The 22,470-nt window shown below is 49.3% G+C and overlaps 1 protein-coding gene across 1 annotated transcript in view; it reads right to left on the bottom strand.

Annotated features, from left to right (window-relative positions):
• The window catches only part of EP400 (E1A binding protein p400), a 73,115-nt gene that overhangs the window by 26,657 nt on the left and 23,988 nt on the right, over positions 1 to 22,470 (bottom strand). Inside the window, exons 6-23 of the mRNA XM_049769270.1 lie at positions 22,210 to 22,395; positions 21,535 to 21,675; positions 20,660 to 20,738; positions 20,516 to 20,565; positions 19,886 to 19,943; positions 19,540 to 19,629; positions 12,985 to 13,092; positions 11,694 to 11,884; positions 11,413 to 11,590; positions 9,641 to 9,777; positions 7,928 to 8,097; positions 7,599 to 7,773; positions 7,374 to 7,510; positions 6,756 to 6,942; positions 3,780 to 3,946; positions 2,951 to 3,120; positions 2,132 to 2,371; positions 152 to 316 (exon numbers count right to left, since the gene is read on the bottom strand). Of these exons, the coding sequence (XP_049625227.1) occupies positions 152 to 316; positions 2,132 to 2,371; positions 2,951 to 3,120; positions 3,780 to 3,946; positions 6,756 to 6,942; positions 7,374 to 7,510; positions 7,599 to 7,773; positions 7,928 to 8,097; positions 9,641 to 9,777; positions 11,413 to 11,590; positions 11,694 to 11,884; positions 12,985 to 13,092; positions 19,540 to 19,629; positions 19,886 to 19,943; positions 20,516 to 20,565; positions 20,660 to 20,738; positions 21,535 to 21,675; positions 22,210 to 22,395 (2,629 nt within the window). The remainder of the gene's footprint in view (positions 1 to 151; positions 317 to 2,131; positions 2,372 to 2,950; positions 3,121 to 3,779; positions 3,947 to 6,755; positions 6,943 to 7,373; positions 7,511 to 7,598; positions 7,774 to 7,927; positions 8,098 to 9,640; positions 9,778 to 11,412; positions 11,591 to 11,693; positions 11,885 to 12,984; positions 13,093 to 19,539; positions 19,630 to 19,885; positions 19,944 to 20,515; positions 20,566 to 20,659; positions 20,739 to 21,534; positions 21,676 to 22,209; positions 22,396 to 22,470) is intronic.

Genomic DNA, 22,470 nt, shown 5'->3' with positions numbered 1-22,470 from the left:
CCAGGACAAGGCAAGCTGGCCAGAAGGTGAAATCAGACCCAAAAAGGTCACTATAAATAAAACAAATTGACAACAAGCTACTGAGGTGAGGCTTCTTTCAGCTGCCCAGCCCTGAGCTCATGCCTGGCGCCAGATGCACTGAGCCTCTCACCTTGTAACTGTAGTGGTTGACCAGCAGTGAGCTGCCGCAGCTGGCTGTGGGACAGGGTGAACTTGTTCCCTTGGAACTGCAGCGTCACAGGGGTCTCCGGCTGTGCAACTCGACTCGGTGGCCCAGACAGGGAAGCCAGTTGGGCTATCTTGACAACTTCACCACCTGGGGGGAGGCAGAGGAAAGGGTGATGGGAAGCACGAATTCGAGCCACCGCTTGGCTCTGGTCAGCAGGAGCGCCAGAAAGGCTGTGGAGGTGCTGCCTACCACTTCCAGGAAATATTCACATAGAACAGGAAAATGATCCTAATGAACAGAGGGCTGTGAGGGTCAACTTAGACAATGCTGGTAGGATTCAATATTAGATACGAGTAAATTAAACTTAAACACCTTACTGTTTTCTCCAACCAATAAAAAAAAGGGAGCAAAGACCGCAGGAGAGATCTACTCATAATACTCCTTAGAACTCATAAAACCTCAGATGTAGACAACTTTTTCTTTTCTTTTTTGGTTTTTGGGCCACACCTGGCGGTGCTCAGGGGTTACTCCTGGCTGTCTGCTCAGAAATAGCTCCTGGCAGGCACGGGAGACGCTATGGGACACCGGGATTCGAACCAACCACCTTAGGTCCTGGATCAGCTGCTTGCGAGGCAAATGCCGCTGTGCTATCTCTCCGGGCCCGACAACTTATCAAATATGTAAAGATGTGCCCAATTTAGATCAGAGGTGGAGAACGTAGTATCACCACAAATGGAATAACAAACTAACAAAATAACACCCAGACCCTCCAAAATCTGGCTATGTGTTTAAACGTTTGACAATAATACTGATCACCAGTGTCTCACACCTGAATATGGCACCATTATTGCAGAAGTCATAAATATAGGTTCCATAAAGACACAAAATAACTTAACCCAGACATTAAGTGATCTATGATGAATAATTATGAAGAAGTGCAAGACCTAAAAGTGCTAAAAATCCCTTTTTCTTAAACCTAACTTGGATTAACCCGTATGCACCCAACATCAGAAAAGCACAGGCTTCAGGCATGTCTGAAGAAGTCTTAACAGATTAACCCTGTGGTTGATATTCAGCCTCTGTTCCTCCAGGAAATCCATGCCAGAATCATTAGTGATACAAGGAAAGGAAAGGTTAGAAGAGACTGGAAAAAGGTTCCACGACATCTTGCCCCAGGAGGAAAGAGAAAACGGGCACTAAGATGTGTGCACAAGAATGTACGTCACCCCAGAAGAGGAAAGCATGTGTCTGGTCCCCAAAGCCACCAGGTGCAGCCCCACCAGGACAGGCTCCCACCCAAGCGGGAGGATGCAGCTGCCTTCCATCCCGGGCAGCTTCGTGCAAGGAAAGTGTTCTGACTCAGTGGCCCTTGGTGGTGTCCATCCAACCCCCCCTCCTCCAAAAAGCCTTGGCACAGCCCATGAGATATGAGTAAGCACTCAGAGGGCATCTGAGAGATGGCACGCAACCCCATGCAGAAGGACAGCTAGGGGAAGCTCTGGGTCATTTTTCCAAAGGCCTGTCTGCCATCTCGGTGTTCCCGTAAGATAGAGACATTTCAGTGACTGCACTGCCACATCAAGTCTTGACTAAGCCACCGTCCAACCTGACTTACAGGCAGTCATAGACAATGGCAGGATTGGAGCGCTCAAAGGCTAGTTCACATGGACACCTGATATGCCTGATACGCCTAGCTCCTGAGGTGAGCCCTGGGACTAATGAGAACATGTGAGACCAGGACACCAGGCAGAGTGTGTGCGAGTGCAGGAGGCAGCAGAGTGGACACGCAGGGACAGAGAGGACCGAGAGGACAGGCAGGCCTGGATGCTGGCCTCAGACTCAGGCAGCACTCGGGCAGGGGAGAAGAGAAAGGAAGTGGACAGCAAAGGCTCTTCACACACAGCTGGTCTGAACACAGCTTCTCCGGGGAAGAGGTGCAGGACGCACAGCAAGGCCACTTACTCGGCAGGCGCGCCTGGGCCTGCGAGGTGAGCACCAGCCCCTGCGGCAGGGCACTCTGCCCGGCTGGGTGAGGGGCCTGGGGCTGGGGCTGGGGCGGGCCAGGGCCGGAGGCCAGGGCAGTGGTCTGAGCCCGGAGTTTCACTGGATGGGCTGGGCTAGGTGCTGTGCTGAAGGTCGAGGCGGGCTGGTGTCTTGGAGCACTGGTGGAAGCCTGAGAGGTCTGAAACGGGGCGGCTGCCGCTGTAATCGATAAGGGTTGTTTGTGCAAAGCTGTTAGAGGTGCTTAATCAAATGCAGTGCTTAAACCCAAACACTAAAGAAACGAAACACGTTATTTCACCCTGTCTCCCGAGGGATGCTGTCGCAGATGGGGGAGAAGAGGCAGACATCAGCCCGGTCTTCACTGGCCAAGGGCTGACCCTGAACTTGGTGAGGCCCGGTTCACAGGGACACACACAACACACACACACTGCCAGCCTCTGCACACAGCAAGTGGGCCTGGGAGGCCTGGATGAGTTAGAATGCTGCTGCTTGTCTGCCCTAAGCTCTCTCCTTCTTCAAGGGAATGATTGGTGGAGTTGGGGTGAGGACACAATGGACAACAGAGCACAGTTCATCAAGAGTTTTCTACTGACTGACCTTTACCTACATGAAAGAGAACGTGTCTGCCCAGAATATCCGTCACCATATCCACTGCTAACTCACTGAGTACAGCTCTGGCATCAGGTGAAAACCCAGGTGAAAGGAGGAAGAGAACTGAGCTGTTACCCACAAAGCCCCTAATTGGGGCACAGCAGCTTATCACCGCAGGAAGCCTACCTTTTGCATCTGGATTGGCAGAGAACGTGGCAATTGGCGGCCGCCCTCGCACATGGCTCTGGGGCACGGCAGAAGCTGCAGTGGAGGTGGCAGTACGGGGTGGATGTGTACTAGGGAAAGCCACCGTGCGCCCCTCGGGCTTCTGGCCGTACTGCACAGGCTGAAACAACCTAGAAGTCATTGGTGCAGAAGACAGAGTCAGAGGCCCACACATGGGCTCAAGGCACACAGGCCAAAGAGAGGGAAGAGATGGATCTCACTCCTGTAGGGCCTACAGCGGGATGGGGGCAATCTTAATCTCCCTAGGTCCTGGGGGGAGGCGGTGAGCACCCAAAATAACCCAGCCCAGGGGCACTGCCAATGAGGGAAGGGCAGGGCTAGAAGTTTCCTCCAGTGTGGAAGAGATTGTGGGTGGCTAACTTGATGCTCAAACACATAATTTTCTTTTTGCCTTCTTTTGTTTTTCACCTGAGTACTGAGTTCAGCACCATATTCAACTTGCTAGGTTGGGCCTATCTTAAACTGTTTACTTCATTTCATCTCTTACTGTGTCCTTTAAAGGTAGCCCAAGCTCCCTGGAGTTGACAGGTCACCAGAACACACAGCTCATGCACTCTGCATCTCCAAAGGTTGTTGGGCAGCAAACAAGGGCCTAGCCGGGGGTAATGGTGGGAGCATAGTGGCCGCTCTCTCACAGGACTCAGACCTGGTGCTATCTCAGAAGGAAAACCTAGCAGACCCTGAGCCTCTCCATTCAGGAGCTCAGCTCTGGGCCTGGGTCCCAGGGCTGTCTAGAGGGCAGGGAGCAGAAGAACTGGAGTTCACACACCTGCTGGGTTTCAGTCTGAGAGTGGCTGGTCGGGGAGCTGGGACTGGCGTGGTGGAGAGTTCCTCTAGGAGTTTCCGTGTCGCCTTTTTCCTGCCTAGCAACTCGGCCTCATGGCGGGTCATTTTATTCTCTAAGCCAAGGAGGTCAAATATGGAAAGATCAGCTTCCTGGGGGGAAGAGAAATGGCTGCATAAGGAGGGGCACCTAAAAGGATCACAAGTCATTCCTACAGTGCATGCAAGGAAGACAAGGCTGAAGGAAGGAGTGATGAATCAACAGCCCCGTGCACACACTAAAGCCAATAATGAGCAGGTTCAGGTGACTTAAGGACTTGAATTTTCTATTTATTTATTTATTTATTTATTTATTTATTTATTGGTTTTGGGGCCACACCCAGTGACACTGAGGGGTTACTCCTGGCTATGCGCTCTGAAATCACTCCTGGCTTGGGGGACTATCTGGGACACCGGAAGGATCAAACCACGGTCTGTCCTGGGTCAGCTGCATGCAAAGCAAATGCCCTACCACTTGTGCCACTGCTCCGGCTCCTTGGAGCTTGAATTTTCTTTTTCTCTCTTTTCTGTTTTTTGGGGTCACACCCGGTGGTGCTCAGGGGTTACTGCTGGCTCTGTTCTCAGAAACTGCTCCTGGCAGGCACACATGGGGACCATATGGAATGCTGGGGATTCGAACCACCACCATCCATCTTGGATCGGCTGCGTGCAAAGCAAACGCTCTACCGCTGTGCTATCTCTCTGGTCCCAAATTTTCTTTTTCATTTTTCTTTTTTTGGTTTTTGGGTCACACCCAGCTGCGCTCAGGGGTTACTCCTGGCTCTATGCTCAGAAGTTGCTCCTGGCAGGCTCAGGGGTTCATATGGGATGCCAGGATTTGAACCACCGACCTTCTGCATGCAAGGCAAACGCTTTACCTCTCTGCCCCCTGGCCCCGAATTTTCTTAATGATTTTACAACAAAAGCTACAAAAATGGAACTAGAACATGTAAGATACCACTCACCCTAATTCCTCTGTTAACCTGACTTATTACATAGCTGTTCCTCTAACTCATGGAAAACGGTGCCCAGGAACCAAAGATGAAAAGATTATAAGCCGGGGCCGGGCGGTGGCGCTAAAGGTAAGGTGCCTGCCTTCCCTGCGCTAGCCTTGGACGGACCGCGGTTCGATCCCCCGGTGTCCCATATGGTCCCCCAAGCCAGGAGCAACTTCTGAGCGCATAGCCAGGAGTAACCCCTGAGAGTTACCGGGTGTGGCCCAAAAACCAAAAAAAAAAAAAAAAAAAAAGAAAAGATTATAAGCCTTGCATGTGGTCAACCCCAGTTCAACACGAGGCACCACAGATGGGTCCCCCCAGTGACACCAAAGTTGACTCCTAAGCAGAAGAAGTTCCAGTTCACTACCCACCAGACACAGACGAGCCCTCTCTGAGCTAGCAGAGCTAGCAGGGTGGTACCTAGCATGTTGCTGTGCCTGGAGCATGACCAACCATGCAGGCACTTTTCTCCTGGTGCAAACAGTGGCTCCCAGTCTTGCAGCCTGGCCCTGGGTCACAGGGTAGCCTGAAGAGCAGAACCTGCCACCAGCACATGCACACACCAGCTCTCATGTCTCCAGGTATGGACATGGCCTCTGGTAGTTCTGTGTCCTCTCACTGCCAAGTCACACTGCTGGGTGTGTGTACGCTTGTGACCAAAAACTGAAACCAAATCAAGACTACCAAAGGATGGGCCAGAGAGATAACACAGCAAGCAGGGAGTCTGTCTTGCACGCAGATGACCTGGGTTTCATCCCGGCATCCTGTAAGATCCCCAGTCTTCCAGGAGTGATTTCTGAGCTCAGAGCCAGGAGTAACCTGAGTGAGGCTGGGCGTGGCCCCCAAACAAACAAACAAACAAACCCAAAAAATAGGGACAGAGGCTAGCATGAAGGTAGGGCGTTTGCCTTGCATGCAGAAGGACGGTGGTTCAAATCCCGGCATCCCATATGGTCCCCCGAGCCTGCCAGGAGCAATTTCTGAGCGTAGAGCAAGGAGTAACACCTGAGTGCTGCCAGATGTGACCCAAAAACCAAAAACCAAAAATAAATAAATAAATAAATAACAACCAAAAACAAACCAAAAAAAAGACTACCAAAGTCTGCAGTTTACAAAAAACAACCACCATGGGCTGACACAATTGTGGGAATGCACTTGCCTTGAATATGGCCATCCCTGGCATCCCATACAGTACGCCCAGCCCACCGGGAGTGATTCTTAAGTATAGAGCCCAGGCGTCAACCCTGAGCATACCAGGTGTGGGCCCAACCCCCCCCCCAATAACCTAGCCAAATTCACCATATTAATGACTCTTACCTTAATTATAAACATAATAATAAAACCAAAAAATAATAATAATAATTATAAAACAAAAAAACGCGCTGAGCACATTTGCAGCAGGAGGTGCAGGTTTAATCCCCAAGCAACAAACCAGTTGCAGCTACCAAGTGCTACCAGAATGAGGAAATAACACCAAAGCGAAGTGAAAGCCAGTAAGCAGCAGAAGAGGGGCAGAGGTCCCAAGGAAGCAGGTTTGGGCTGCCTCGTTCATGCTTCCAGGGAGGAGCAGTGGGCTGGCATCAACCAGGCATCAAGCAGCATTCCTGACAGCCAGCAGTGGCCACTGCTTCCCAGGGGCCAGTCCCAAGGGGCAGAGCAGGTCCTCTGAGACAAGGTCTCCAATTCCCACTGCATCATGTGTCATCCTCTCACCCACTGGTATGCACACAGCAGCGCTGTCCTTGGTCCCAAAGAGCTTTAGGCCATTTGTAAGGAACCCCATCTCCATCCTCCAATGCCCTATGTTAATATCAGCTGGATGGTCAGAATCACCCACACCTACAAGGGGTCTGAGGTTTGGATTAGTTCTCCCTCCCTCAAAGGACATGGTGAAGATGCCTCTGTTCCCCCTTGCTCCTACTCACCTCCCAGGCATCTCCATCCAGTGCTTTCAAGACTAGGGATGCCGAGTGGAGCTGCAGCGGCTCTGCTGTGTAGGATGACTCTGGAAGCCGGGGCTCCACCAGCCCCGGATGGTTGCAGATGCGCTGTAGTCTCAGGAGGATGCTCAGTACATCCACAAAGTGCCCGCTCTTCAGAGCCTCCTGGGTGCTGCACAGGAAGATAAGCAGGGCGCTAGGGCGGGGTCGAGTCCCACATACAAGGCAGCAGCACCCCCAGATCCGGCCAGTGAGTTATGCGGGTACTTCTTCTCAACCCCCAACAGGTTGGAGAGCTCCTGAATTTATCCGTGGCTCTTGCGAAACTTAAAGGGTGTAGGGGAAAGGGCATCGGCACAGGCAGCCAGGGTAGGGGAGGATTGCCAAGGGCCTGCTGCTGGCTTCAATGCCACATGCACTGCCCTGCTCCAGCAGATGGGCCTCAGGTGAACAAGTGTCTCGTGCACCCACCTCAGCACAGCGACCCACAGGGTGATATGGGGGCTGCACCCAGACTAAATGGGCCAGCAACCTGGTGCAGAGGCCTGACAGTGTGGCCTGGGAGCAAGGTTCAGAGGAGCAGGTGGCTGCACGATCACTTACCCGGGCTGCAGGATGACGTCCTCGTACAGAGCTTTCTGCCGATTGGAGAGGCGGCACTTCAGCACATGCTCGTACTTCTTTGTCAGTTGCTTTTCCACATCTCTCTTCGTCCTCCTCAAAATAAATGGCTGTGTCACCTGAAGCAGAGCACAACTGTGACTCTTCACTGATGTAGGCATGTGCATACACCAACACCCCAAGTCTCAGCAGAAGCACCTCACAGACCCTGTGAAGGCGGATGACCACTTTGTGGTAGTAATCCTGGTTCTCCTCACTGGGGGCCTTCAACGGGAAGTGCGAGTACGGCCTGGAGATGCCAGGGATGAGGAAGTGCACCATGGTCCACAGCTCCAGGAAAGTATTATGCAGGGGCGCGTCAATGAGCAGCAGGCGCTGCTGGCTGTGGAGAAGGGGCAGACACAGTGACTCCTGGAGAAGGGGCATATATCAAAGGACACGCATCTCCTTGTGTCCTGCACTGAGAGACATAACCTGTGTGGAGGACCAGGTGGCACCCATGTGTGCACAGAGAAGGAAGGGCACGGAGCACCAACCTGCGCAGCGAGAACACAGCTTCCCAGTGCCTTTCACTCATGCCCTTCACGCGCTGCATCTCATCAATGACAAGGCATCGCCAGCGTGCCCGCAGGAAGGCGCTGTAGCCCCGGAAGAACTGCTTGTAGGACGTGAGGCAGACATTGCAGCGGCCAGGCTCAGCCCACTCCTATGGGCAGCACAGGTGTCAGTGTGGGGCACCACGCCCATGCCTTGCACTAACCTCCCTTTGCACGCTAGGGCAGTGGCAAAGACAAGCTGGGGCAAGAGATGCTGCTCAGAAGGAAAGCATCTCTGCTGCTAGGGAGCTCAGAGATTTGCTTTCTAGAAGCAAATTCATGTTCAAAGAGCCAAAAAAAAAAAAAACACACTTGGTGTATGAAGCCTAAGAGTTGGCCAGGGACTCCTAGATAAGACATAGGGAAGCTGGACAGTAGCAAATGAAACTGTCACTGATGCCTTTACCCGAATTGTGAGGTCTTGCCATCAGCTATGTTAACTTGAACAGGTCCTGGCTTCTTATACAAATAAAAACACTTTTTTGTTGTTTTAGGGTGATGCCTAGTGATGCTCAGAGGTTACTCTTGGCTCTGCACTCAGGAATTACTCCTAGCATGTTCTTTTTTATTTTCTTTTCTTGGACTCCTAGCATGTTCGGAAGACCATATGGAATGCTGGGCATCGAACCTGAATCGGCTGTATGCAAGGCAAGCACTCTACAGAACTACCTCTCTGGTCCCTAAAAACACTTTCTATGAGAAAGAAAACATTTTCCATAAAGACTATCCAATGTAACATACCCTAGATTATATGGGCACTTCTTCCTCAGTGAATAACTGGCACCTGTAACAGATCCCTGAAACCCTCATCTTGGACAGCAGGAGCGTGAGCCGTGTCCAACCACGTTAGTACACTGCAAATGCCCTTAACAGCTGTCTCATGACCATGAAAACTGGGATCAAAGTTCAGACCCCAGAACAACATATTGTGCTCCTACAGGCATGGTGACCAGGATCAAGGGAATACAGGTTCAGGGTGTGGCAGCTTTCATATGATTCTGCTTGTCGGGAAGAAAACTCCCTGGCTCTTAAGGACAAGATGAGCCAAGGCATACCTGTAGCCACCTGCACATAGTGATGATGTGACGAGGGGCCACCCATGTCTTCAAGGGCTCAGGGTGTCAGCAAAATGGGAAGATCCACATCTCCCAAGAATGTCACTGATATTGATTCAACAAGTAAGAGTGACTTCACGTTGGGAGCATTTTGGGCCAGAGCAATAGTAAAGTGGTTAGGGCGCTTGCCTTGCATGCAGCCAAGTTGGGTTCAATTCTCAAGCAACCCAATTCCCCAATTCCCACTGGGATTGACCCCTGAACACAGCCAGGTCTAAGAAATAAAGAAAAAGAAGGTCAAAAAAGGTCCAGAGAGCTAGTATAGCAGGTAGGGTGTTAGGTTCAATCCCCAGCATCCCATAAGGTCCCCAAGATTAATTCCTGAGTACAGAACCAGGAGTAACCCCTGAGCACTACCTGGTGTGATCCAAATTCCCCGCAAAATGAGAGAGAGACAGAGAGAGAGAGAGAGAGAGAGAGACAGAGACAGAGACAGAGAGATAGGAGAGAGAAAGGAGAGAGAAAGGGAGAGAGAAAGGGAGGAGAGAAAATAAAGGAGCATATCTCCAAGCTTTCCATCACATTAAAGAAAGAATACCTGTCTCTTTGCTCGGAGCTCTCTCTGGCTGCCGACGTAAAGGAGGGTTTTGAGCCCAGGACACCAGCGCTTCAGCTCGAGCTCCCACTTGAGCATGTTGCAGCTTCTCACCACTACAAGGTGAGGGCCCCAATTGCCTGCAAAAAAAAAAAAAAAAAAAGATTAGAACTTCCCTCAGAGCAAACACCACACAGGAGGTGTGAGTTTATTTGTTTTGTTTTGGGCCACACCCAGTGGTGCTCAGGGGTTACTCCTGACTCTGCGCTCAGAAATCCTGTTTAGGGGGCCAGAACGGTGGCACGGAGCAGTAAGATCTGCCTTGTCAGAACTAGCCTAGGATGGACCTCGGTTTGATCCTCCAAGCCAGGAGCAATTTCTGAGTGCATAGCCAGAATTAGCCCCTGAGTGTCACTGGGTGTGACCCAAAAAAACAAAACAAAACAAAACAAAAAAAAGAAATTCTTTCTAGGGGTTGGAGAGTTAGTATAGTGGTAGGGCTTTGCCTTGCAGGCATCCAACCCTGGATGGACCTCAGTTCGATCCCCAGCATCCAATACAGTTCTCTGAGCCTGCCAGGAGCGATTTCTGAGCCTGGAGCCAGGAGTGACCCCTGAGTGCTGCCAGGTGTGACCCAAAAACAAAAAAAAAAAACAACAAAACAACAACAACAAACCAGGCTAAAATAAATATTGGCCAGGGAAAACCACTGCTCAACACAGTCCAAAGCCAGTCCCACCTGCACACACAACACCCACCTATGACCACTCCATATGCACACTGCCTCATGAATACTGGAAAATAAACCTCACAAATGAAGTAGCACAAATGGACATAAACTCTTCTTTTTTTTGGTTTTTGGGCCACACCCGGCGGTGCTCAGGGGTTGCTCCTGGCTGTCTGCTCAGAAGTAGCTCCTGGCAGGCACGGGGGACCATATGGGACACCGGGATTCGAACCAACAGCCTTTGGTCCTGGATAGGCTGCTTGCAAGGCAAATGCCACTGTGCTATCTCTCCGGGCCCAAACTCTTCTTCTTCTTTTTTTTTTATTATAAAACATAATAATGGCAGCTGTGGGCCAGAGATTTATTACAGCAGATAAAGCACTGACCTAGGTTCAATCCCCACACTAAAGCAGTGCCCAAAAGCATGGCCAGAAGTAATTCATGAGCACAGATCCGTGAGTAATAATCTCTGACTCTTCAGGAGTAAGCTCTGAGCACCACTGGGTGTGGCCAAAAACAAAGATGTGGGCCAGAGAGATATACTGGAGTTAAGGTGATAACCTTGCACATAGTCTAAACTGTTTACCTGTTTCAATCGCTGGTACCACATACAGTTCCCCAAGCACTATCACAAGTAACCCCTGAACTAGTGCTAGGAATAAGTGCTTTAATTTAGAAATAAGTACTTGAGCACTGCAGGGTATGGCCCCAAAACAGAAAAATAAAACCAAAAAAACAAAAACCTTTAAATATGTAGAAGATTACTAGGGCTTTAGAGAGAGGAAGATCCAACCACTGAGCTGGAAGTAGTACGTGAGCACTGCCAGTACAGCCTAATCACCACCAACCAAATCCCCACTCCACCCCACCCCCACAAAAACACACATAGAAGCCAAAGCTACAGTACAGTTGGTAGCACAACCCAGGTTTGATTCCCAGGTTCCCTGAGCATGGCCCAGGAGTGACCTCTGAGCATCGCTGCACGTGACCCAAATCCACCCCAACAATAAAAACCAACTCATAATTACCACAGTACAACCACAATTACCTTCATTGCAAGCCAAGTGGGCAAAGAAAGCGATGATCTGCACTGTTTTACCAAGTCCAGCCTCATCTGCCAGGATGCCGTTGAGGTTCTTCCGGTAGAGTTTTGCCAGCCAGTCGAGGCCAATCTTCTGATAATCTCTGAGTACACCATAGATCAGAGATGGGGTGCTCAACTTCACCTGTGGGGAGAGGCCATCAATAAGCAATCTGCTCCGCTTCTAAGGATGGCAGAGTAAGCCTGGAGGAAGTGGGGCTTGCCCTGACCCCAGAGCCCTGCCTCACCGAGCTGCTGATGCGAGCACTGCCCTTGGGCAGGATGGCTTCAGCCACAGCTGTCACTTCGGCAATGTCCTTCGTGTGTGGCTTCCCGATGTGCATTCTCTCTGCAGCTTTAAACTGGTCCATGATGAACAGCGAGTCGATGAGGACCACATCCTTGTGGACACCCGGGTCCCCAGGGTAGTCTTCCACATCTACCAACAATGGACCCCAATACAGTTTTCAGGGTTCAGGGGGCACAAACCCTAGGCCTCAAGCATTGTACTCTCCTGTGGAGTCACATCTCCACAGTAATTTTGTGTTTTTAATGCACTTTGTAGACCTTACAATAATGCTGCCTGAACAAAGCTGCAGAACTATCAAATGTAGGTTTCTCCTAAAAGCATCAACATTTCTGCAAAGATGAGGAACTCGTCTCCCCAGTACTCCTGGGCAACCCCCACCTGCAGAAGAGCTGCCCACATTAAAAACAGATAATTGTCAGCCTCTTCTCCTTGGTCCCAACGATAGTGTGGGCTCAGGAACCTTCCCCATTCATGAACCCTGGATCTAATATTTAGAGAAAGTGTGTGGTCTATACACATCTGTTTGGATTATAAAAAAAATACAAAAAGTAAATAAACCCTTGTCTAAGGAGATGGCTCAAAGGATTGGAGCGTGCGCCTTGACACACCATGCTTCCTCGGCCCTGACAGTCCCTATTACCTTATCACGGTCCATTGTCAGATCTTGCTGACACAGAACCAAGAATCATTATGAGTGCCCCATCTGCACTAAGCACTAATGGCAAGATGTTCTTGCTTCACACCCCTCCATAAAAAGTAAAATATACCCCTTGAAGCCAGTGTGTTAAATGGCTGCCTCTAAAAATATGAAAATCTACATGTATACAACGACTTTTGTAGAAAATATGACAAAAAGTATGAAAAAATATTTCTATTTGTCCATAATATATAGGAGCTCTGATAATTATACCAAGTAAAAACTGAAAAATTACTACTCAAATTACTCTTCTGGGGTTGTTTTTGCTTCAGGGGTTGTCTATTCCTGGCTCTGCACTTAGGAACTATACCTGGTAAGATCAGGGGAATCATATGGGGACACCAGGGATCAAACCCAGGTTGGCCATGTACAAGGCAAGCACTCTACCCACTGTGCTGTCACTCTGGCCCTAAGATTATATTCTTGAATACGGTTTCAACCTTCTTGTCCACCAGGCTGAAAGAATAAAGATACCCCAAACTCCATACCGAATCCCTGCCCCAGCTATATCCCTCCACAAGCCACTACGCACCTTCCTCTTCACTTGACTCCTCGCTGTCGGGAGCAGGCTGGGGCCACTGGAAGGTGGGCAGGAAGGCACCTTCATATAGCTTCATCAGGTCTATCAAGGGCAGCTCCGCTGCAGGGTACAAGGGAAGACTGTGAGTGTCCTGAGTTGCTGAGCTGGGGACAGACAGACAGGCCTCCACTCAGCCTCTTAATAGGGTATGACTTCATGTTTCCCAGAAATGAACAGTGACACAGGATCTTAATTACTTCTTAAATAATAGTAGTCCATGAAATAAACTCAGTATTGAGTTGTAACTTATTTTGGGGGGGGCTACACTCGGTGACTCTCAGGGGTTACTCCTGGCTATGCACTCAGAAATCGCTCCTGGCGTGGGGGACCATATGAGACACCTGGGGATTGAACCGCTGTCCGTCCTAGGCTAGAACGGGCAAGGCAGATGTCTTACCGCTTGCACCACCGCTCTGGCCCAAGTCATAATTTTTTTTAAATATATTAAGTGTACATTAAACCTTATAATATGAAAATACAAAAAATGCTATTGATGGGAAATACCTAAGGGGCTTCATAAATAAAAATATGAAATTTCAGGACCATGGAGATAGCTCAAAGACAGCTATCTCCCTTAGTCAGTATGCAGGCGGGAGGATCAGGTTTAATTCCCATCACTACATGATCCCCTATGCACTCCAAGAGCAACACCAAGCACCTGCTAAAAATGCAAAGCCAGGTGTAACTCCCCCCCCCCCCCAAATAACAAAAAAAAATAGAAAGAAATGGCAGACAGAAGTCAAACAAAGGAGCATGAAACAACCCCACAGAAAAGTCCATGTGTGAGGAACTGGTGACAGGCAGCAGGTCTGCCAATTGAAGAAGCAAGTCTGTGTGGGAGGGACACAGGGGACACCGAGTTACTCTTGCCAGACCAGCCCAAACGCCCCAGGCAGGTGGCACCCCTCTCAATGAGGCAGCACAGTCCAAATAACCAGCAGTGGAGTACAGTCAGAAAGCCTTACAAGAAACTCCTCTAAAGAAAGTCTACGTTGGGGTCAGAGCAGTGGCGCAGTGGTAGGACATTTGCCTTGCACACAGCTGACCCAGGATGGACCTGGGTTTGATTCCTGGTGTCCCATATGGTCCCCCAAGCTGGGAGCAATTTCTGAGCACATAGCCAGGAGTAACGCCTGAGCTTAAAAGGAGAGAGAGAGAGAGAGAGAGAGAGAGAGAGAGAGAGAGAGAGAGAGAGAGAGAGAGAGAGAGAGAGAGACAGAGAGAGAGACAGAGAGAGAGAGACAGAGAGAGAGACAGAGAGAGAGACAGAGAGAGAGAGAAGAGACAGAGAGAGAGAGACAGAGAGAGAGAGACAGAGAGTGTGTTAGAGAGTCAGAGAGTCAGAGAGTCAGTCTAACTGGGGCCCTAGCAAAAGCATAGCAGTAGGCCATTTGTCTTGATCCCGGATGGACCCTGGCATCTCATCTGGCCCTCCGAGACTGCCAGGAGTGATTTTTGGAGACAGAGCCAGAACCCCTGAGTATGGCCCAAAAACAAAATAAACAAAATCGAATCCTATCAAAAAATGGGGAGAAGAAATGAACAGACGCTAACCATCAGGGAGATGCAAATCAAAACAATGAGATATCATCTCACACCAGAGATTTGCACACATCACAAACGATAAGAACAACCAGTGCTGGTATGGATACAAGGAAAAAGGGACTCTCATACACTGCTGGTGGGAATGCAGATTAGTCAAGCCTTTCTGGGAAATATGGACAGTCCTCAAAAAGCTAGAGATTGGGCCCGGAGAGATAGCACAGCGGCGTTTGCCTTGCAAGCAGCCGATCCAGGACCAAAAGTGGTTGGTTCGAACCCCGGTGTCCCATATGGTCCCCCATGCCTGCCAGGAGCTATTTTTGAGCAGACAGCCAGGAGTAACCCCTGAGCAATGCCAGGTGTGGCCCAAAAACAAAACAAAACAAAACAAAAAAAAGCTAGAGATTGAACTTCCATATAATTGAGTAATACCACTAATAGGGATATAGTTCAAATCCTGGCGTCCCATATGGTCCCCCGTGCCTGCCAGAAGCAATTTCTGAGCATGGAGCCAGGAATAACCCCTGAGCACCACTGGTGTGACCTCCCCCCCCCCAAAAAAAAATGCCTTTTGCACTCCTATGTTCAGCACAGCATTATTTACAATAGTCAGAATATGGAAACAACCCAGGCTCCCTGCAACAGATAAGTAGCTAAGGAAACTGTGGTATATCTACACAATGGAATACTATGCAGCTGTTCAGAAAAATGAAGTCATGAAATTTGCTTTATTTGTGGATGTATGGAGATTCTGATGATGAGTGAAATGAGTCAGACAGAAAGGGAAAGACAGAATAATCTCACTCGTGGGATATAAGAAAAGTAAGAGACAGTATGGTAATAATATCCATAAATAGAAATAAAAGTCAGGAGGTAAAGCCCAAAGAGAAAGATACCGCAAAGAGCAGTAAATGAAGTCAGAATAGAGAAGAATCTACTAGTTCCAATGATAGTTGAATTGATCTCTCTGGACAAGAACTCTGTGCACTGGGGCCGGGAAGGTGGCGCTAGAGGTAAGGTGTCTGCCTTGCAAGCGCTAGCCAAGGAAGGACCACGGTTCGATCCCCCGGTGTCCCATATGGTCCCCCCAAGCCAGGGACAATTTCTGAGCGCATAGCCAGGAGTAACCCCTGAGCGTCAAACGGGTGTGGCCCAAAAACCAAAAAAAAAAAAAAAAAAGAACTCTGTGCAGGGGCCAGAGCAATAGCACAGTGTTTGCCTTGTAATATGGCCGACCAGGGTTTGATCCCTAGCATCCCATATGGTCTGCTGATCACCACTAGGAATGATCCCTGAGCACAGAGCTAGGAGTAACCCCTTAGCACTGCCAGGTGTGAACAATACACACACACACACACACACACACACACACACACACACACACACACACACACACGTGCGCGCCTGCGCGAGAGCAAACTCGGCACAGAAAAGGGAATGTGACATGCAAGGCATCCCTCCATTAACAGTACAAACCACAGGGTCAAAAAGGAAAGACAGACAGAGACAAACAGTGAAAATGAGAGGGGGGGGGGGAAGAGGAGAGAGATGGGGGAAAGGGAAGAGAGAGAGAGAGAGAGAGAGAGAGAGAGAGAGAGAGAGAGAGAGAGAGAGAGAGAGAGAGAGAGAGAGAGAGAGAGAGAGAGAAGCAAACCGTCGGTCCTAGAGACAGGTGGGATTGGGATTTGGGGGTTGGAGGGAAACAGGAGACATCGATGGTGGGAAAGGTGCACTGATGAAGGATAGTGTACACTGTATGACCGAAACTCAACAATTAACTATTTTTGTAACCATGGTACTTAAAGAAAGCAATTTTAAAAAATGTGTTTTATAGGGGCTAGAGAAAAAGCACAGCAGCAGGGTGTTTGCCTTGCACTCAGCCGTGTGGAAAAAATAAAGAGCAGATAATGTTAGATCTCAGCAAAGTTGCTGAATATTGAGAATCAACTCATTTCTTTTTTGCTGTTTTGTTTGTTTGTTTGTTTGTTTGTTTTTGGGCCACACTAGCAATGCTCAGGGGTTACTTCTAGCTATGCATTCAGAAATCGCTTTTGGCAGGCTTGGGGGACCATTTGGGATGCCGGGGATTGAACATGGGTCTGTTCCAGTCTGACATGTGCAAGACAAATGCCTACCTACTGCTGTGCTATCACTCCAGCCCAACTCATTTCTATATATGGCGGCAAGTTAAAAACCCAACTCAGGGGTTGGAGCATTCAAAGAGCTGGAGTGCAAGCTTTGTATTAAGGAAATCATGGTTTGATCCTTGTTACCATGTGGTGGTCTCTAAACACCGCCATAAACCATCTCTTTTTTTTTGTTTTTGGGTCACACCTGGTGGCGCTCAGAAATCACTACTGGCAGGCATGGGGGGGGGGCACACACACCGGGAGAGATATGGATGTCCTGGATTGGCTGCGTGCAAGGCAGCCTTACCACTGTGCTATCTCTCCGACCCTTTTATTTTATTTTATTTTTTTGGGGGGGGCCACACCCGGTGGTGCTCAGGGGTTACTCCTGGCTGTCTGCTCAGAAATAGCTCCTGGCAGGCACGGGGGACCATATGGGATACCAGAATTCAAACCAACCACATTTGGTCCTGGATCGGCTGCTTGCAAGGCAAATGCCGCTGTGCTATCTCTCCGGGCCCTCTTCGACCCTTTTAAAACCATCTCTGCATATTGCCAGGTAAGGTCAAAATAAAACATACACATACACACAACAAAATTGACAAATTCAATTAAATAAAATTTACAAATATTTGTAATCAAAAGATGTCACTAAAACATGGGCCCGGAGAGATAGCACAGCGGTGTTTGCCTTGCAAGCAGCCGATCCAGGACCAAAGGTGGTTGGTTTGAATCCCGGTGTCCCATATGGTCCCCCGTGCCTGCCAGGAGTTATTTCTGAGCAAACAGCCAGGAGTAACCCCTGAGTAACGCCGCATGTGGCCCAAAAACCAAAAAAAAAAAAAAAAAAAAAAGTCACTAAAACCAAAGCAATAGTACATGGATGGGGTAGGGCATTTGCCTTGGATAGGCCAACCTGGGTTCAATCCCTACCATGGCGTGATCTCTGAGGAGAGCCAGAATAAGCCCTGTACACTGTCCAAAAAAAAAAAATTAAAGTAAATGCAAAAATTAAAAACATCGGGGCTGGAGAAATAGCATGGAGGTAGAGCGTTTGCCTTTCATTCGGTAGTTTGAATCCCAGCATTCCATATGGTCCCGCAAGCCTGCCAGGAGCGATTTCTGAGTGTAGAGCCAGGAAGAATACCTGATCACTGCCAGATATGACCCAAAAACCAAAACCTAAACCAAAACCAAACCCAAACCCAAACCAAACCAAACAAACATCATCAAGGGGCAAGAACAATAGCACGGCAGTAGGGTGTTTGCTTTGGACATGGCCAATCCAGGACAGACCCATGTTTGATCTCCAGCATCCCATATGGTTCCCCGAGCCTGCCAGTAGCAATTTCTAAGCACAGAGCCAGGAGTAACCCTTGAGCACCACTGGTGTGGCCCAAAAATAAATAAAATAAAATAAAATAAAATAAAATAAAAATGTCATCAAGAATGAAAAGACCACAATCCAGAAAGTGTTTGCCACCACAGAAGTGACCACAAAGCATTTGTGGTCAGGACACAAAACCCCCATAATGCAGCACCAAGTGAATGAATGACAAAGGCGATGAGACTACACGACACGGAAAGGAAACCTATTCAACAGACTGTGAAAACTGGGTGACAGCTGGATGCTGTTCAAGGTTGGTATTTAGCACATGCACAAAAATGAACTCAAGGGGCCGAAGAGTTAGCATGGAGGTAAGGCGTTTGCCTTTCATGCAGAAGGACGGTGGTTCGAATCCCGGCATCCCATATGGTCCCCTGTGCCTGCCAGGAGCGATTTCTGAGCATAGAGCCAGGAGTAACCCCTGGGTGCTGCCGGGTGTGACCCCAAATCAAAACAAAACAAAAGTGAACTCAAATAGATTAATCATCTAATCAATTAAGATTCAAAATCAGGGGCCGGAATGATAGCAAAAGTGGTAAAGCATTTGCCCTGACTGCGGCAGACTTGGGACTGACAGGTTAGATCCCAGCCTCCATATGGTCCCCGAGGCTAGCAGGAGCGACTTCTAAATGCAGAGCCAGGAATAACCCCTAGGGACTGCCCTGTGTGGCCCAAAAACAAAATAAAACAAAAGATTCAGAACCATAAAATACAACAAAGAAGGGGTTAGAGAGATAGTACAGTGGGTCCAGTGCTTATCTTGCATGAAGCTGACCCAGGCTGGTGGCAGCTGGAGGGGCTTGGGGTGGAGACAATTAGAGAGGTCTTTCTGGCAGAGGTGGCACTGAAGTGTTGCGGCACACATGATCACACACAGAGAAACTCTTAAGACCCATTATCTGTGACCCAATAAACAATAACTATGAAAAACAATAACGGTGTCTGCCTTGCCCACACTAGCCTAAGACAGACCGCAGTTCGATCACCTGGCATCCCATATGGTCCCCCAAGCCAGGAGCAGTTTCTGAGCATATGGCCAGGAGTAACCCCTGAGCAAAACCAGTTGTGCCCACCCCCCAAAAAACAAAAACAAAAAAAAACAACAAGCAGAAGCAAAGAGCAGCAGAGGGATACTCTGTGGTCCTGAGAGGTGGGGCCAGCAAGGAAAGGCCCATCCAGCTCCCGTGTCCTGACCTGCAGCCCCCACACATATGCTCAACAGCTGCTGGATTCAAGCACAACAGGGGATGGAGAGAGGCAATAAAGAGCAGTGCAGATGACAGGAGGGGGAAGGCAGGGAAGCAGGGGCCACTGCAGGCTGATGTCTGAACATAGCTGTCAGCAGCACAACCAGAAATGCACAGGAGCTGAGGCAAAGCAAAGGGGCAACAGCTCCCACATGCATTCCAGCTCTGCATGCTTCACTTAGGCACCTGAGTGTCAGCCCACCTTCTGTGGCTAAGTTGGACAGCTCTGACTGATGGTCCACAGCCCCTTCATTGGCCTCTTGCTCTTCGATGGTCTCCTCCTCGTCTTCCACTGCAAGATCATCATTGGGTATCAGTGAGACAGGCTTGTCTTTTCAATCTGTGAGATCCTGGGAGCTTTTTTTTTGTCCAGCCAGAGCACACTCACAGCCAAGCCCTTTGGTTTTTAAGAAAGCAACAAACGGAACCGCTTGCTCCCTTACTATCTCGGGAGAAACTCACCCAGGTCACCACATGGGACCACAGATGTCACTGCTTGCCAAGTCTGACCTGATGTACACCCACACCTGGGGCCCCCAAGGACTGACCTTCGTCATCAGTTAAGGAAGCACTGGCTTTCCTCTTCCTCGATGACGGCCCTGAGCTCTGAAACAGATGGAAAGCAAGAGGGGCCTGAGCAGCTCCTCAGCCCCGACACCAAGGCCTTCAGCACAGCTGAATGAATGAACACAATTTGGGAGCAGCCCCAAGACCAGGAAGCATACAGATCAGTGTGTCCGGGACCCACAGCAGAAAGGAGCTGACCAGGTGGCTGGAGCAACAGCACAGCAGATAGGGTATCTGCCTTGCACACGGGCAAGTCAGGTTCCATCCCTGGCAAACCCTATGATCCCCCAAGCCTGCCAAAAGTAATTTCTGAGCAGAGAACCGGGAGTAACCCCAGCGTGCTACTGGGTGTGCCCCCAATAAACAAAGTGGAAGCATAAAAGTCATACTTTAAAATAGAGAAAAACAAAAGAAGCTAACCAGGCTCCTTTAGCCACACATCCAATGTATCAATGATCCAATGCGCCACCAAGAAGCAAGTTTTTGACCCTTTATGACAGGAGACCTTCAGGTAACCATCAAGCAGATCCAAACCTTCCAAATCTCCACTGCATAGACACATGTTGGTCACTTCATTCCTGTTCTCAGTGTGACAGCAGGCCCCAACTTACCAGAAAATTCTCCGGTAACGTCTCAAGTCCCTTCAGTCTTGAGTCTTTGCCTAGAGAGAAGAGACCATGACTTGTTTTTAGGAAAGCTGTGGAGGAAGGCACCAGAAAGAATCGGAACCACCATAGCCCAGGCTTGTGTCCTACCTCGCCTGCAGCCTTTCTGCAGATTTAAGGCCTTTTTCCTTTTTTCTTCTAATTCCACTTGTAGTTTTATTTCCACAACCTATATACACACAGAGTTAACGGAACATACATGCTGCTCAGGATGCAAGTTTTAGAGGCTACATAGAGGGAAATATTTAAACAGAGAACCAGGGCCAGGGAGGGGGTCCACAGGGCTAAGTGGAAACCACTGGCTCTGCATAAAATACTAGAGGGCTTCACTCCAAAAACAACCAACCAACTCAGAGTCTAAAAGCTCAATTGTTTCAACCTTAAGACAAATTAATTCAAAAAGAAGTTTTCAGTAAGAATCCTTTACATCTATTTTGTGTCCAATTGCATGCAACCTGCCTTTATCAGGCAAAGAAGAGTTTCTGGGGAGCCAGTGATAGAACTCAGAACCTCACGTGTAAAAGGTTTGTGTTCAACTGTGGAGTTCCCCAGAGTAAAGATGAGAATGTTCGCAAAGAAAGAGTATAGAGGTTAAGGTATCCACTCTGCTGCTAGCAACATTTCCATTTCCAAGCACCACTAGTGACCCCAGCCAGAAATAATCAGCTCTGAGCATGACCAGGTGTGTCTCCCAAAACAAAACAAGACAAAACAGAACGAAAAAAAAAAGGGAGTGGGAAAAAGAGGAGACTCCAGAAGGGTGATAAGCATCCCCTCCTGAGCCCCTTCACAGACAGATCCAATAAAGCGCCTGTGTGCCTAGAGGCCAGGCCGAGCCAGGCCTTAGTTCCACGTGGCTCTATTGTGGCGTGGGGAGATGCACTGGCCCTGGATGGCCTCCTATGGGCTGGACACCTCACTCAGTTCTTTGTGCTGGCTAGATCCTGTGCCAAAATCACAATTACCTGCTCAATATTTGACCAGAAATACTCTATTTCTCTAGCAGTGGATGCTGCGATGCGTCTTAAACGGTTCTGCTCCTCCTTCTTCCCTCTTTCCTCCCGAAGCTTCTTTTCCTCATGATGACGGGCAACAGTTCTGACCAGCTGGGAAATATAAGTTTCAGATTGACTTGGGACTATCAGAACACAAGAATTTCTTCAGGGGGGGATATCCACACCTGGTGGCACTCAAAAGTTGTTCCTGGCAGGCATGAGGGACCATATGGGATGCCAGGATTAAAACCACCGTGTGCAAGGCAAACGCCTTACCACTGTGCTATCTCTCAGGCCCAGAACACAAGAATTTCTTAAAAGTTCTCTGTGGTACTCTAGGAGAAACTAAAGGACCAGTACAATCCCCACAAAAATGCTGCCTGCCTGTTGCTGCACTGAGCCGTGTCCCTCTTGCACCATCAAAGTCTCTCCAGTACCTAGACACAGATCAACACTTGTAATGGTGCCCCTCGACTATCAAAGAGGAGCCACCTTAATCCTGGGGAAAGAAACGCAGGCTGCAGGTGCGCTCATCCCAAACACCAGGCAGAACTGGCAAGGAAATGGCCTCCACCCCCATCCAGAATGGGCCCCAAAACTTAGGTTGGGAGGTGGTGGCGGGTAGTGAGGCATCAGCATGCCCACCTTTTTGGCCGCAGCCATCTTCCACCGGCGCTCCTGGGCAAAATCGGCAGCCATCCACTGCATCTCCTCCAGTAGGTAGTCCCAATGAGACTTGGGGCGCGGGGACTCCTGCAGCTTTGGAAGTCGCCGTAGTGACCATAAACCTTCTTTTCTTAGGTCTGCAATGCGCTGGTGGATCTGGTTTTCCTGAGGGCACATGAAATCATACCCTGATAAAGTCTTGCCAGCAAAGTTCACGAGGGTCAGGGGGGTGAGGGTGGG

This window comes from Suncus etruscus, chromosome 2, assembly GCF_024139225.1.
Source record: "Suncus etruscus isolate mSunEtr1 chromosome 2, mSunEtr1.pri.cur, whole genome shotgun sequence".
NCBI classification, from domain to species: Eukaryota; Metazoa; Chordata; class Mammalia; order Eulipotyphla; family Soricidae; genus Suncus; species Suncus etruscus.
Note: the sequence above shows the minus strand (reverse complement) of the source record. Positions and strands in the feature narration are given on the sequence as shown.